The sequence below is a fragment of the Notamacropus eugenii genome, chromosome 3 (genome assembly GCF_028372415.1).
Source record: "Notamacropus eugenii isolate mMacEug1 chromosome 3, mMacEug1.pri_v2, whole genome shotgun sequence".
Lineage (NCBI taxonomy): Eukaryota > Metazoa > Chordata > Mammalia > Diprotodontia > Macropodidae > Notamacropus > Notamacropus eugenii.
In genome coordinates, this window is record NC_092874.1 from 180,902,529 (window position 1) to 180,918,891 (window position 16,363).

Consider the following 16,363-nt stretch of genomic DNA (forward strand, 5'->3'; position numbering starts at 1 on the left):
AATTATTTTACAGAACTATAAAAATAAAAAAATTCATCTGAAAGAATAAAAACCCAAGAATATCAAGAGAATCAATGAAAAGTATGTGAAGGAAGGTAGCCTATTAGTGGCAGAGTTTAAACTATATTGTAAAGTGGTGATCATGAAACCAATCTGATATTGTTTAAGAAATAGAGAGATGGATCACTGGAACAGATTAGGTGTACACTACACAGTAGTAAATGACCATAGCAATCTAGAGTTTGATAAAGTCAAAAGCTCCTTTTGGGAACAAGGACGCACCATTTGACAAACATTGCTGGGAAAATGGGAAAGTGGCTTGGCAAAGGCTAAGTGCAGATGAACTTCTTACACTGCATACCAATATAAGGTTAAAGTAGGTTTAAACATAAATGGTGACTTCATAAGTTAGCGGGTCATAGAAAAATGTATCTGTCAGATCTATGGACAAGAGTTTAAGACCAAACAAGAGATAAATCAGATCACAGGAAGTAAAATGAACAATTCTGATCACGTGAAATTCAAGTTTTTGCCTAAACAAAACCAATGCAGCCAAAAATTAGGAGGAAATGAGGAAACGGGGAAAATATAGCATATTTCTCTGATAATGGCCTTATTTCTCAAATATGTACGTAATGGAACCAAATTTATAAAAAGTAAGAGCCATCCTCCCAACTTATAGATGGTGCAAGAGTAAGAACAGTTTACAGAGCAAGAAATCACATGAAAAAATGTCATAGGCGCAGCAAGGTGGCACAGTGAGTAGAGCCCTGGCCCTGGAATCAGGAGAACTTGAGTTGATATCACAATACTTGCATTCTCAAGGGGTGAGGGAGGGGTGGTAGGAAGAGAATTTGTTGCTCAAAAATTTTTTCAAAATGAATGATAAAAACAAATAGATAAAATTTTTTTAAAAAGGTTAATCTGCAAAAGTAAAACAAATTATAAGTGAAAAATGGTTGTATCAAGATGGTTAATATAAGATCCCACAATTTATAATATTTTGTCATGGTAATGCCATATAAAATTACCTCTATAAACTATAATGTAGCTACTTGACTATTATGTCTTCAATCAATATTACCAAGTATTCATTAGTTTGCTGCTTTAGCAGCCAGCAGATGATTCATTCTCTTCACCTATTCAGTTCCTGAGAAGTCTTTCCAAAATTTTGAGATCTTTTATTCTTCTCCTAAGCTTCCAATTTCACATCTAAAATCATGTATTATATACCAAATACTCATCATTGCATAATCCAAGAAAAATTAATGTCAGCCAAACATTTAAAAATAGTATTTTAGTATATACCAAAAAGAGTAGAACTTAAAATAAATGGAAACCATTGTCAGCACGTTAAGTCCTCTCTCATCCATGAAAAATGGTCATACCTATGAAAACATGTTGTGCAAATTCCAAAATGGCACTGAATCAATGATTCAGCATTCAAGATTTTGGGAAACTAACCTCAAAACTCATAGCAATTTGCAATTTACTTCATGATACAGGCAATTCCTTCATATGACAACTATAGCCTTCAATTTTTATTACTCAGTTCAAAAAATCTGAAATACTGCAACAACTTCAGTTATTTGCATTACATTCCAGTTATCTGCAATTATTGTCACCTATACTGTTCCCAATAATTGATTTTCCTTTATCTCTGGTTGTGATGTCTTGTGGAAGTGGGGACCATCCTTTGACTCAGGGTCTTTTGTTACATGCACTCAATCAACTCAATGGTGCTTTGACTTAAAAACTTAATCTAAAACACAAAAATTCAGAACATCATTCCTCATACAAGGGACAGGAAACAAACATAAATAAGATAATAGCTGACGATGATAGAATGTTTTAAGTTTTACAGATATTTATGTACATTACCATATTCATGCTCATTTTTAGTTCCTGGTTGCTGGTGAAGCTGCCAGACTGATAACTATGTTGTCCTTTTTTCTAATTTACTTTTGTAATGTGGGCAAAAGTATCTTCTTCCGTATGCATGTCCATAAATCTTTGCTGCTATGGATATCACTATAATTAGTTACTAATTCTATTATACATTATGGGCACTTCTAATTCTGATTTGCTGTTCAGGTGTTTTTACAGGCTCAATCCACATTTCATCACTAGACCAATAGATTTATGAAATTCACTTAAAATCATAGAAACTGGTTATTTCAGATATTCTTTACTGAATATCATAAAGTAATGCTGTAAGACTTTAAGATATTGCCAAAAGTTGACCAAAATATAGGAAGGGTCAAAGTTGGAAGGGTTGTGGAAATGTAGGTACACTAATACATTGATAGCAGAACTGTGGATTGGTACAGCTGTTCTGAAAAATGATATACAATTATCCTGATGAAATAACTAAAATGTGCACCCAGGCATTCTACTGCTGGGAATATACCTCATGAAGGTCACTGACCAAGAAATATACACCAAAATATTTATGATAGCACTTTTTATAGTAGCAAAGAACTGGAAACATAGTAGATAGCCATCAGTTGGGGAATAGCTAAAAAATCTGTGGCACATTAATGTGATGGAATTTACTGTGCCTTAAATGACAAACTTGATGAATACAAACACTGACAGACTTCTATGAACCGATGCAAAGCAAGTTAAGCAAATCCAAGAAAACAATATTCACAATGTCTACATCAGTATAAACAGAAGAAATAAGAACAAAATAACTGAATCTGAATGTTACAAAGTTAAAAAGAACATTATTGGAAATGAAGAAGATACAAGAAAAGAGAGCTCTTCCTGCCCCTTTGCAGAGGTGTGTGTGGGGGTGTCCACTGGTTGGAAAAATTACATAAAACATCAGTTTTTTTTTTTACTGTGCTCATTAGTTTTGCTGAAAATTTTTTTCTTTCTTTAAAAATATTATTTTTCATAAGTGGTGACTTTGGGAACAGGAGAGAGAATGTCCAAGGGAAATGTAGGTTATGTTAACAACCACAGCTATTAGTATAAATCTATTTTTTTTCTAAAATTACATTGCCAGAAGTTTAGAAAGCCTTTTTTTTTTTTTTAACTCCCCTACCGGTAAATTCTTAAGGCTAAAACTGATACGTGAAAAACCCCAGTTCTTGCAACTTGCATTTCTAGATGATGGTTCTGCTATTTAGAATTACTTTCACTATTCTCAAAATTCTTTGCCATTGTTCAATTTTTTCTAGGATTTATAAATATATATATGTATATTTGGAATATACATATATATATATGTAAGACAGAGTGTTCAAAATTGGGGAAAACTACAAATGCCAATTGGGGATGGAAAAAGTTAGGGAACTCATACACTGCTTATGGGTAACAGATAAAACTGGGAGTTACAAGGCCAATGACCATCCCAGATTCTTGACTCATGGCAGTTCCTGGGACTATACAATACAGTTTTAAAATTAAACAGAATACCTAGAGGAGACAAAAAGCACATTATTATTATTTATTATTCCTTATTAAGGAATGTCACAAAGGGACTAGTGATAACACATTCAAATCTTGGGCCCACCAATTCACTAATTTCAAGACATAACTTCGTAGCAATTTAAAACACATCCATAAATCTATCATCACATTTCAGGAAATATTACAAATCTAGCATTCATAGCTCTTTCCCAATTTAAACATAGAAATACTACTTTAGAGTCCTGACAGAAACAAGAAACTGGAGCAAGTCTAGCCAAGACTATTACTATCCAACCAGGTCTGTGGAAACTCAGAAACACATATATGTCCATATTTTTGCCGCCTGTATCCCTGTACTGTTTATGGAAAAGAATGGACAAGTGCCTATGTTCATCTTTCATTCATAACTATTAACAAGACATTTCTTGTGAACATGTTCTTATTTTACATGTGTCCAAGAGTCTTGTGAACTTTTTGGAGGAGGGAAAGGAGAGGGAATGAAGGAGAAAGAAAGAGAGGGAAGGAATGAAGAAGTGAGTGAGAGAGAATGAGGGAGAGAGGGAGAGAGAGAGAAAAGAAGAAAAGAAGAGAAGAGAGGAAGGAGGGGGAGAGATAAGAGGGCGATGGAGATGGAGAGGGAGAATGAGAAGGAGAGGAGAAGAGAGAAGAGAGGGAAAGGAGACATAGAATTGTACAGCAAGAGAGAAGAGCTTTTCCTATTAGACTTTCAATATTCATTATAGTTTGGGAGCAGGTAACTCTGGAATACACTGAATACAAATTATTCAGTCCCCAAGTCTCCAATTTAATAATTCCTTAACTTACTAGTTTCCAGAAGCATTCAGAAAATCACAATAGCAAAACACATGAAGCTCACCTTATGCCTTCTCTGGGTAAGTGGAATGCTATTTTTAAAAGAAATCAATAACTATCTATCCAATATGTCACTGAGGATGAGTTTGAATTTCAAACATTGATGACATGGCCCCAAACTCAATTTCTATCCATTATAATTTATAGTCCACTACAATGTGGTAAATAAGATTACTCCCATGAAGAATCCTAATAGAATAAAATGCAAATAGACATTTTATATGTGAAGAAATTTTGAAAGCATGATTATTGTCAACTCCTTTCCTCTGAAGGAATTCCAATGTAAAACAAAAATTCAGAACAGGTAAGCAGAAAACTAAAAAAAAAATAGAAAACAGGATTGAAATGTTCCTTGGTTCCCTGAATGGAAAGAAATTATTTTTAGATACAAACACATGCTCACATACACATTTGCCCATTCCATATAGCCTTTAAACATCATCAGTTTAATTCTGGAGCTGAAACATCATCTTTATTGTCCAAGAATAAAAGGATGAGTAGCTAAAACTTTGTAACATGAAGTTTTATCAATGTTAAGTGCCAAAAACACAGGATCTCTGACTAAAATTCAAATAGTAACTGTGAAGGCTTTTCTTTTCTTTCTTGAACTGTCAGATTCCCCACCTGCCACACACACTGACTCAATCTGGAGCTTGATAATTTTTCCCCAAAATGTTTTTTTAATCAACTTGTTAGTAAGAGGAATAGTAAATTCTTAACCAACTTCACTCCTAATGTACTAGTCTTTACATATTTAAAGAGTAGGTTGACACACACATCAGATATAGATATATATATATGTAGATATAGATATAGATATACAGATATATATGTACAGAAAGATCTCAAACACACTAAATCATAAAAACTATTAATATACTCAAATGCCAGTCGGATAGTGGCAGACTCCGTAGACATCAAGTCAGTAAAGATGAAGTAAAACTCGCCTTCCTTAGTCCATCCAGATTTTCTATTTTGATTCCTCTTCACAAGCACACTTCCCTGTGGAATATGGGAGGGAAGCAGATATCATTATATCTTTTTTCTTGTTGCTCAACTTACTCCTCCCTGGGGCTATCTTGATTTTGGCTCTCCTCATTCTCCTTTGTACATGGAGGGCTTTGCCTCTACCACTGATGGGTCTTTAAAAAAATTGATACCTTTTGTTTCGACAGATCATTCACTTCCCAACCAATATCTTCTCTTGCATAGCACCTTCTCATAACCCCCCGCCCCCCAAAGCAAGACTCTTTAGCAATTTGATTACAACTGATAGTAACTCGTTGTCACTTTTCATTTCTGTAATTTACTTACATTAGTCACTACATTTGATATTTTCTGTAGTCTTTTAGCGTCTTCTTAATTTGCATTGTTGTAGAAATTACATATTTTCTTGATTCTACTTTCTATATTTTGCATCAATTCATATAAGTGCTATCATATTTCTCCAAATTTTTCATGATTGTCATTCCTTACACTCCAATTTTATTTTTTACATTGATATACCACCATATGCTTAGCCATTCTGTACCTATTGTTATATAGTTTGTTTCCAGTTTAACATTATGAATAGAGCCAGTATAAATATACACATGTCCTTTACTTCACACTGACCACTTTGAGGTAGAAACTGAATGGCAAAATTATAGGATTGATGGGCATGAATAATTTAGTGTCTTTTCTCATGTAATTATAAATTGTTTTCAAGATTAGTTGGATCAATCAATTCATGTCTTCAAGGGTGATGAATCATCACTGATGAGACAATTGCTAGACAATTTCTGCCTGTTTAGAGAAAGTGAACAGAGATTCTTGCAGTAGGGTTGCACAGAGGCATCCAGCATTGTACTGAGCTCCTTGCAATGGCAAGGAAGTCATTGTTGTTCCTTCTCATATTGCACTTTATTCCTCAGGGATCCCATCTTTCTGCATTTTTTTCACTTTCTTATATTACTCCAGGGAAGTGATGATCATTCTTCTTAAACCGACTCCATTAGCAAATATAATTTCCTGGTGCCATGGAAAAACTTGCAAAAAAATTAGTTTGTTGCAAAGCCTTTACAAACTAAGAACATAGTCTTTCAGCTCAGTAAGGGGCCATCATCACCTCTTTCACTCTCCTGTTTTCCCTTGTGACAGATTTCTCCTACCTCACCCTAGCTCATAAGTTCAGTTCCTGGACGTGGTATGCATTTGTGTCAGCCTGCTGGACTAATCTTTTGATGCTTGGGGTCAAATTATGAGGAAGAACCAGCTATGTAATCACTGTAGGATCTGAACCAATAGGTTTCTTTCTACTACACTGCTGACACTCATTTTTTGACAGGGGAATGTTCCTTCACTGAAAAGACTGTAGTTGTTTGTTTAAATCACTTTAGAGGATAGTTTAAAAACCTTGATTTATTCTCCTTAGTCTTTTTAAATGTCATATTTAGTGCAAAAAGGAATAATCATTTTTTTAAAGGAAACATCTTTATTAGAGACTGTACAAAGTTTTAAGACATCCAGAATTTTAAGTATTTAGTTAGCAAAGCTGAGAATTATGCTGATAAAGAACATTGTAAACTTCTACCTATTTAACTAAACTGATCTGCTGGTGAAGTCTTTAAGTGGAACCATTTATGTATTTGCTTTTAGCTTTCAACATTTGCTTTTATAAGATTTTGAGTTCTCAATTTTTCCCTCTTTCCTTCAACTTCCCATCCAAGACAACATACAATCTGATATAAGCTATACATATATGATAATATTAAATGTATTTCCAAATTAGTCAGATTGTGAAAGGAGAATGAGAGCAAAAGGGAAGCACCACAAGAAAAGAAAAACAAAAAACTACAAAGAAAAAGGGAAAATAGTCTGCTTCAATCTGCATTCAGACTTCATAGTTCTTTTTCTGGACATGAATAGCATTATCCACCGTGAATCTTTTGGAATTGTCTTAGATTGCTCAGAAGAGCTAAGTCTAACAAAGTTGGTCATTGTACAATGTTACTGTTACTGTGCACAGTGTTCTCCTGGCTCGTCTCACTTTACTCAGCATCAGTTCATGCAAGTCTTTCCAGGCTTTTCTGGTATCTACCTGCTCACCATTTCTTATGGTACAATAGAATTCCATTGCATTCATATACCTCAACTTGTTCATCCATTCCCCAATTGATGGGCATCCTTTCAACTTTCAATTCTTGGCCACCACAAAAAGAACTATTATAAATATTTTTGTACATGTGGGTCCTTTTCCCTTTTTTTAAAAAAAATCTCTTTGGAATACAGATCTAATATTGGTATTACCGGATTAAAGAGTATGCTGTTTTATTGCCCTTTGGGCATAGTTCCAAATGGTTTTCCAGAATGATTGGATCAGTTCACAACTCCACCAACAATGAATTGTTGAAGTGGAATACTTTTGATGGGGAAGGGAAACTGTATGATTAATTCACATTGCATATTATGCATATGCACTGTGTATCACTTTTTCAGTTTCTGCCAATCTGTCTGAAGTAATACTGAAAAGCATATTCTTCCTTGAACAATAAAAAAGGAAAGAACTAAAAACAAGATGGGGAGGATTAATATAGAACAAGAGAGTCAACCACTATTGACAGAAAGATGGGGCATTCAAAATATTATTTCACCAAGAAAGTTAAAAATCTGCTGTAGAAGAAAAGTGGTTGGGTTTTAGAGACCTGAAAAGCCCTGAAGCCAAACATAAATCTTTGGTGGAGTCTAATGTCAAGAAAGTTTAAAGATGAATAAGAAGTAGTGTCCTTAAAATTTCCCTATGGAACCAGCGTTAGGCTAAGAGTTGATAAATATTGAAAATTAGTAAGGAAGGTACCTAGCTGAAATTGTTTCACTTATTTAACTTGTCTTCTAAATTGTATATGTAATTTATATATAAAACATCAATTTATATGTAAATATTAATATATACATATAAGTATACCAAAATATTTTTGTTTATTTATTAATAGAGCTTTTTTATCAAAAAAGTAAAACTGTATGGGAATATGTGCTGTATTCTCTTTGAATGATTTCCTTCTCATATTTTCCTCTTGAAATCCTTCATATCCTTCAAATTTTACCTCAAATTCTACCTCCTTCATTGATGTCTTTCTCCATCTACTCCATTTGGAAAAAAAAAAATCTTTCCTTCTTCAGACCTAACACCTTGCTTCGTACCTTGCTTATTTTAGTGGGGCTAGATATATAGGTATTATATCCTACCTGTATCATAGTGTTTGTTTTGTTACTATGAAAAAAAATTTTTTCAAACATTAAATAATATTCAAGTGAGATTTATGCTCTTTCTGACATCCTTCATCTCCTACAATATAAGCAGCCTCACTGGTAATGAAAGAAATCTTGTCATCTTACTCAAAATAAGAATAAAAATACTGAATTTAACCAAAGCATAATAATTATTTCCCAAACCTTCAAATTTAATTATGTATGAATCTGTATCTTTTAAAGTTTTTTTCATGTATGCAACAAATTGTTGAATTTTAAACACCTAGAAACCTAATTCTGCTTTATGATTAAGTTGATCTCATGAATATACTTGTTGCTGTTCCATTGTTTCAGTCATATTCAACTCTTTTTGATCCTGTTTGGAGTTTTATTGGCAAAGATAAAAGCTTAAAAAAACCTTCTGTGACTTTTCATATTTATATTATGTATTAATTATGAGTTATTATTATGATATATGGCATAAGATGTTGATATAAATCCAATTTCTGTCCAACTGCTTTCTAGTTTTCTAGTAACTCTTGTCAAAAGGTAGTCTTTTCTCCAGTAAGATATATATTTGGGTTTATAAAAAAATTGAGCTATTGTTTTCAGTTGTTTTGTATTCATCCGTATCAGTTCTATTCTAGTGTTTTCTTTTTCTGGGTTTTAAAAAAGCCTATTTCAAGTAATTTTGAATATTACTAATTTATAATATAGTTTGAGAACTAGTGATACTATGCTCCCTTATTCTCACATTTTCTCATTATTTCCATTTTGATTACAGATTTGTTTCCTGGAATGAATTTTAAAGTCTTTTTCCTTTTTGGTAATTTGATTGGTATGGTGCTAAAACTGCAGATAGTATTTTCATTTTATTCTGTGAACACTGCCCAACCATGAACAGTAAGCAGCCTTCTGATTAATTATATCTCCCTTTATTTCGGTAGGATATTTTTGACTATACTTTGTATGCCTTCACAAGTTAACTACCGTATATTTCATAATTTTGTATTTATTTTGAATATTTCTCTTATTTTCTCCAGTTTTGTTATTGTAATATGGAAATGAAAAATTATTTTGTTCCTTTATGCTAAATCCCCAAGGGCAGTATGATATATTTGAAAGAGTGTTAGGAAGATTTGAATTCAGCTCCTGCCTCTGATATGTACTGGCTGTGGAATGATAACTAACCCTCAGGGCCTCCAGACAACTCTTTATGATAAATTTATAAGTTGAAAAAAAAATTCCTTAGTGAGAATTTCCTTACTGGGACCTCCTGATTCAATATAATTGGAAGTTCACAGCCAAAAACATGAACAAAAAAATCATTAAGCTCTTAATGTTGGTCAGGCAACAAGTATTTATTAAGTGCTCACTATATATCAGGCACTGTGCTTAGTCTGGAGCTATAAAGGAAGAAACAGTCCCTGTCAGTGAGAGATGGGAAACTGCATATCTAGCCAACCCTGATGCTGCTTCATGAAGGGGGTGTCCTGCCACCTTCTTCCTTTCCATGTGATGTTTTCCCTTCTTGAATGTGATCTCTCCTTTCAGTTTCATCACAGTCCAAACCATGTGATATTTCCTTGCCTAGGGAGATGAGCACAATCTTCAAATTCCAGAAGTCTATACATGTCCAGAGCCTACCCAGAGGATGCATTATAATAATGAGGTCACATCTTTCTAAGAGCTTAAAGAATATTTTTTCCTTGCCTTTGCTTTTATTATCATGTTTACCATGTTTATCCTATCTGAATTTTCTATATAAGATAGTTCCCTTCCAAATTTAATGATAACATCTTATAGTGGAAGAAACCACTTCTAAGACTTCAATTCAAGGATTCTTCTTTTGATCAGCCATCTAATTTTAGTCCTGATTGCCTAAGGGAGAACTACTTAATTTCTTTTTACCTCTCCTTATCTTCTCACTGGAATGACTTGGTGTTTTAAATGAGTTCTGTAAAGCTTCAAAAGAGCTGCAGGGCAAATGACAAGAACAGTAACATTCTTGGTTTGGCAGAAGGTTAGCAGATAACTTCCAAATGAAAGTTACTGAGAAACTTTTTCTGGAGACCTACTTTTTCTTAATCAGGTCTTAGAAATGGTCCTCGTTTGCAAGATGGGGAGGGAGCTTCTGAACCTGAGGAATATCTTCTAGTAATGACAGGTCTTTGTATTATTGAACTATGTATGTGACTTCTTACTGTGAATAATAATAATAGTAACAGTTATAATGTCTATAGATTATTAAGTTTTGTAAAGTGATGTATAGATATTAGCTGAGTCTGCCACAGAGCATATATATGTATATGTATATATATATATGGACTCAATATTTAAAAAAACTAATGTCTGACTTCTAGAATATTTTCCTAATACTTCCTTTTTGTTTATATACGATCTAATTCTCTGTGATTGTGCTCTTCAACACCTTCATAATGATTTTCTGCTCCTCAATCAGGAAAACACACTTGATCCTGTCACAGACACATTTAGCACGCATGGAGCCACCATAAGCCCTGCTGACATGCTTTTTTGTCTTTGATAGCCTCATAAGAACTTTAGGTCTCACTGCACAAACACCTTGAAGTCTTCCTGGGCACACACCACAGGCTGATTTTGGGGCTCTTCCAACTTTCTTGGTATAAAGGTAAATAATTCTGTTACGTGGGGTTTGTGACAGTCGAGTTTTGTTGGATGCTGTAGTGTAGGACAGCCTATGGTGATATGTCACATGCTGAACCATTTTTAATTTCTGTCAGGTCTGTCACTAGAAGAGGGAAGAGGAAGTGCCTACCCACATTTTAAAGATGAGAAAACTGACACTGAGATTAATTGCCCAAAATCACAGAGCTAATATGGAACCAAAATTTAAACCAATTTCTTCTCAATTCAAAGTCAGAACTCTTTCCTTCACATCTTTCTATCTCTCCGTCTCTATCTTTCCCTCTCTTTTTTTTCTCTCCTTCTCTCTGTCTCTGTCTCTCTCTGTCTCTGCTAACCTTTTTGGTCACTTTCCATTTCCTCTTTTTTTTTTTTTTCCACTGGGTAAAAGAGTCTAACTCCTTTAGCTACTTTTTATATCTTTCTCTTGAATCTTCTTAGTGTCTCTCCTCTTAACCCTCTGCTCAGGTTCTGGAGCCTGAGACTTGCTATCATGTTTTAGTAATATCATGGTCATGGAGGGGTACATGGATCCATATGCTACTCAATAAATAATTGTTGAATTGAATCACACCCAAGCTGTTTGTTTCCCTAATGGTTTTCTCCCTCTATTAGACTTCATTTTCTCTATTTAAAACTAATCTGCCAAGGCCATTTTGAATCCAATTTTGGTCTCCAATTTGATTGTCATAATAAAGAAATGTGATGCAGTTTAGTAGCAAAACAATAAACTGAATACTCTGTCTAGACTCACAGGGGCTATTAACTCTTTCATCATGACTCCTTTTGTCTTTTCAGACATCTAGATCAGGATATCTAAAATACAACATATCCAATCCCTTCTTACCTCATAACTTTCCTCTAAGTATAGAAGGTAACACCATTCTCCCAGTACATCAAGCTCACAATCTAGGTATTATCCTTAACTCCTTACTATCTCTCATCTCCTATATATCTATATCTATTGCAAGGTCTGTTGATTCTACTTTTGCAATATCTCTTGAATATTCCTCTTTCTCTCTTCTGATACTATCAATGCTCTGATACAGACTTTCATCACCCGATGCCTGGACTCCTGAAATAGTCTGCTGGTGGGTCTGCCTGCCTCAAATCTCTCCTCACTCACATATATCTTCTGTTGGAACACCAAAGTGATTTTCCTAAAGTTCAGGTCTATACCTCCTTCATGCCTACTCAGCAAACTCCAGTGGTTACCCCTCACCTCCAGCATCAAACACAAAGTCCTCTGTTTATACATTTATATATTACATATATATAATATAATATATGCAATTATATTTATAATTATATTGTAAATATATAATTATTATATATAATATATTATACTTCATTATGTTATTGTAATAATTATATTAGTTATGATAATATCATATATTATTATAAATGTAGTGTGTTATAAATATATCCTATTACAAATAAATCATGAATATATTATTAATACAATATATTATATTTATATATATTTATATTTTACATAAAACAATATTATTTTATACAAGGTCAAAAGATCTGGAATCCTTTACAAATTTACCATTTAATACATCACAAGTTAGCTCAAGAAGTTTGAACAAAAGGTCACTAGAATCCTGTTGGTATCAGGTAATGCACTTAATGTAGTCTTCAACATTTTTTCCCTTACAATTAGGGATAGGGCTCAAGTGCAATACCTAGGAGAGGTAACACTGAAAAATTTGTGCTAATACTAGAACAAATGACATCAGATTCTTTTCTAGTGGTGTATCTTGATACAATAGAAAGCATTTTGGGATTGGAAGTTTACAAAGGGGAATAGTGAGAGGAACATTTTCATGGTGGGGAAAGGGGCTCAGAAAAGAATAGACAGGAACAGGGAGAATTCACTTATTTCACTAGAAAAGATTGCTGGGGCAAACTTTTCAGAGTTGTCAGGTCCTACCCATAATGTGAGACTTATAGTAGTTCTTAACCTTAGGACCAGGAACTTTTAAAATATATATATTTTGATAACTATATCAATATAATTGGTTTCCTCTGTAATCCTATAAACTTTGATGCATTTAAAAATATTCTGAGATGGAGTCCACAGGCTTCACCAGACTGCAAAATGGTGAAGTCAGTCAGTCAGTCTAAAACATTTATTAAGAATCTACTACATACCAGGCCAAGGTTAATTGCAAGTCATTGTATCATCTTGATGTTATAGTTCTCTTCGAGAATGAAGGGTAAACACAACAACCAGGCACTATGGTCAGAGCTGGAAATACAAAAAGACTCAAGAGACAGTCTTTGTCATGTCCAACTCTTTGTGACCCCTATTTGGGGTTTTTCTTGGGAAAGATACTGGAGTGGTTTGCCATTTCCTTCTCTAGCTCATTTTTTAGATGAAGAAACTGAGTCAAACATGGTTTATTGACTTGTCCAGGGTCACACAGTAGTATCTGTGGCCGGATTTGAATTCAGGTTCCCCTGACTCCAGTTCCAGTTTTTTATCAACTGCCACTGAGCTGCCCTGGACTTATTACTCATGTGATTCATCTCAGAACCAGAACTGAGCATAGTGAAGTAGAACAACTAATATCTCATTTTATGATTTTTATCCCATTGGGGGTTTGTATGCCCTATTAGTGGAAATTTAGGTACATCATCAAGCAAAAACATGAGGCAAGGATGTATTCAAGACAACTAGATTCTACCGTAACTAGCTGTACATAATTGCTTCACTTCAGTTTGTCTCAGTATTTTCATCTTTAAAATGAAGGTGTTAGAAAAGGTAATTTCTAAGGTCTTTTCTAGATCTAGCTTGGCAATTCCCAATGAGATGGAAAGAGCTGGAGGCCTGGGGGCCTTTTCCAGTGCCCATAAATCATTCTCCTTTTCTCAATCACCACCTATCCCACCCTTGTGTAAAGCTGGCCTCGGCAGTTATGATAGTCACATCTAGGTATTATTCATACATCAATAATTATTTTCTGTTTGGATGGTGGATTACACAAAGTTCAAGCTAGTAATCTCTGTTACCTTAACCTCACTCTTGTTTAGTTTCCCCTGCCAGAATAGAGCCTAGAGGAATAGATGCATTTATCTATGGAAGTCATTTAAAAAGAAATAAACTGAGCTAACACGAATCATCACCTCCCCTATATCTAGTAAAGGAATCTCTGATACCAGTCCTTTGAGTTATTAAACAAGAGCTCAATCTATTCATGACACTTCTGTTTATGAATGAACTATTCATTCTCTACTGAGCCATAGTTTGCGTACTAAGCCTCTTGTAAGGATCATTTCATTCATTGAATTTGTATCCTCACCACCTAACACAGTACCAAGAACATAGCAGGCATTTAATAAATGTTTGTGAATTGATTGATGTTCACACTTATCCTCATTTTAGGCTGAAGAAAACAAAAGAATCGTGTGGACTTCCTTTGCCATTTGCCTGCTGTTTTACTATTCAGTAGTACAGATTAATATGCAATGTGGATTTTCATTTCCAAAATCTGTAAAAAATGAGAGGTTAGGCAAATAAACATTCTAAAAGGAAATATCTAAAACATAAATCCTCTATTTTAGCCAAGCATGCTACATGTTTTCAGATTGAAGATTCTCATAATGGCCCAGCGCCAAGGGAAGGTAAGTGTGGAAAGTGATAATAACTATGTGTTGTAGGATGATTAAAAAAATCATTATTACAAAACAATCCAAAGCATAGGAAAATTATTTTCACAATATAGGAAACTTTGGGGAGCATTTATTGAATAATATGAACATGGATTGTGAAAAGAGAATGCCAGACAATGAAGTCTAAATCCAAGAAAAAGGAGAAAGAAACTAAACTCAGACACAATGAGAATGAGAGATTGATCGTGCTTACTTTTGATATGTTGTAAGATCCACTATTGACGTGAAATACTTCCTACAATCCATGATTATTGGCACTATGTATTCTTTAGTGATAAAAGGAAGGGAAAAAAGGTACTTACATGAAGCATTTTTAATTATCTGTTAATTGGATGAAATGGCAATTAAAGTGCCTAAAGGCCAAATGCATATTCATAGATTGTCTTCAAAGACTACAATTACCAAAGCACATGAAAGAGATTATGAGTTAATATTGGATTGTGAATTGGGGCGGAGGAGGAAGCCTACAACTTCAGTGATCCATCCCAAAATAGCTGCTAAAATTAATTTGTCCCTCTAGTTTTATATGACTATGTAGTCCGACAATCTGCCTAAAAGCACTATATGTTTGTAAAAAGAATCTGTTTCGTAGAGAGATAGTCCATTGATAATTTTCATGAAGTTTCCAATTGTATAATACTTGAAAAAGAGGAGTAAAGAATAAATTTCCTATCCCATCCAAAGTTTACACATTATTTTCCATGACATCTAAGTGTCTAATATTATTTCTATTGGAAACAATAATTTCTGCTTATGGTAAGAGTTCAGTGTAATATTCCTTTTGTGAACTTCTGTGAGAGAACTAAAATAGTTCTTTAATAGTAGTTAATAAAAATTTCCTTTCAGGGCTGGTAAAAACAATATGCAAAAGAGATTTTGTAATTCAAGCTTCAGTTTTCTTTTTGACTTGAAGAGGAGAGGTTGAAATTGTATTCTTAAAACAACTCTCTTTACTTGGTTTCCTGTTGGCCCTATAGTAAACAAGAACATTTGTCAAAGCCTCAGATGGTTGAGTGCTAATAAAAACTTCATGCTGAGTCTCTTCTATGTTTCTGGGGGATGGGATTGGGGGAGAAGAATTCACAAGTAGTAGAGATTATAGAAGAGAAAAGAAGTAATGATAGGAATGTGTCAGCCAGTGCACCTGGATTTTCTTTACTGTTTCTCTGACATTGAGGCCAACTCAAGGCCATTAACTGAGATACAAATACTCAAACATTAAGAATTTGGAATGTCTTAAGATTCAAATGCCTAAAACAATTAGGGATAGGCTAACAAAAATTATTTTCATGGGTATTTTGGAATTGTAGTTTCAAATGGCATAAAACTTTTCTACAGCTATCATTCAACTTCTGTTTTCAAAATAGTTTAGTAATTAAATTCCCTCAGACTGTACTTTTTCCTGCAGGGACATACATCTCAATACAGAATAGTCGGAGACAATCTCTCAATTTAGTGATGGCTCCAATAGGCCTTATCCGTGTCCAGCAGAGCTATTGTA

General features: G+C 34.0%; 1 protein-coding gene across 1 annotated transcript; it reads right to left on the reverse strand.

The window, feature by feature from the left end:
* Positions 1-10,921: 10,921 nt before the first annotated feature.
* Positions 10,922-11,266, reverse strand: LOC140531312 (large ribosomal subunit protein eL34-like). The gene has a single exon (XM_072650318.1). It carries the CDS (start codon positions 11,264-11,266, stop codon positions 10,922-10,924), a length of 345 nt encoding a protein of 114 aa, XP_072506419.1.
* Positions 11,267-16,363: the final 5,097 nt, after the last annotated feature.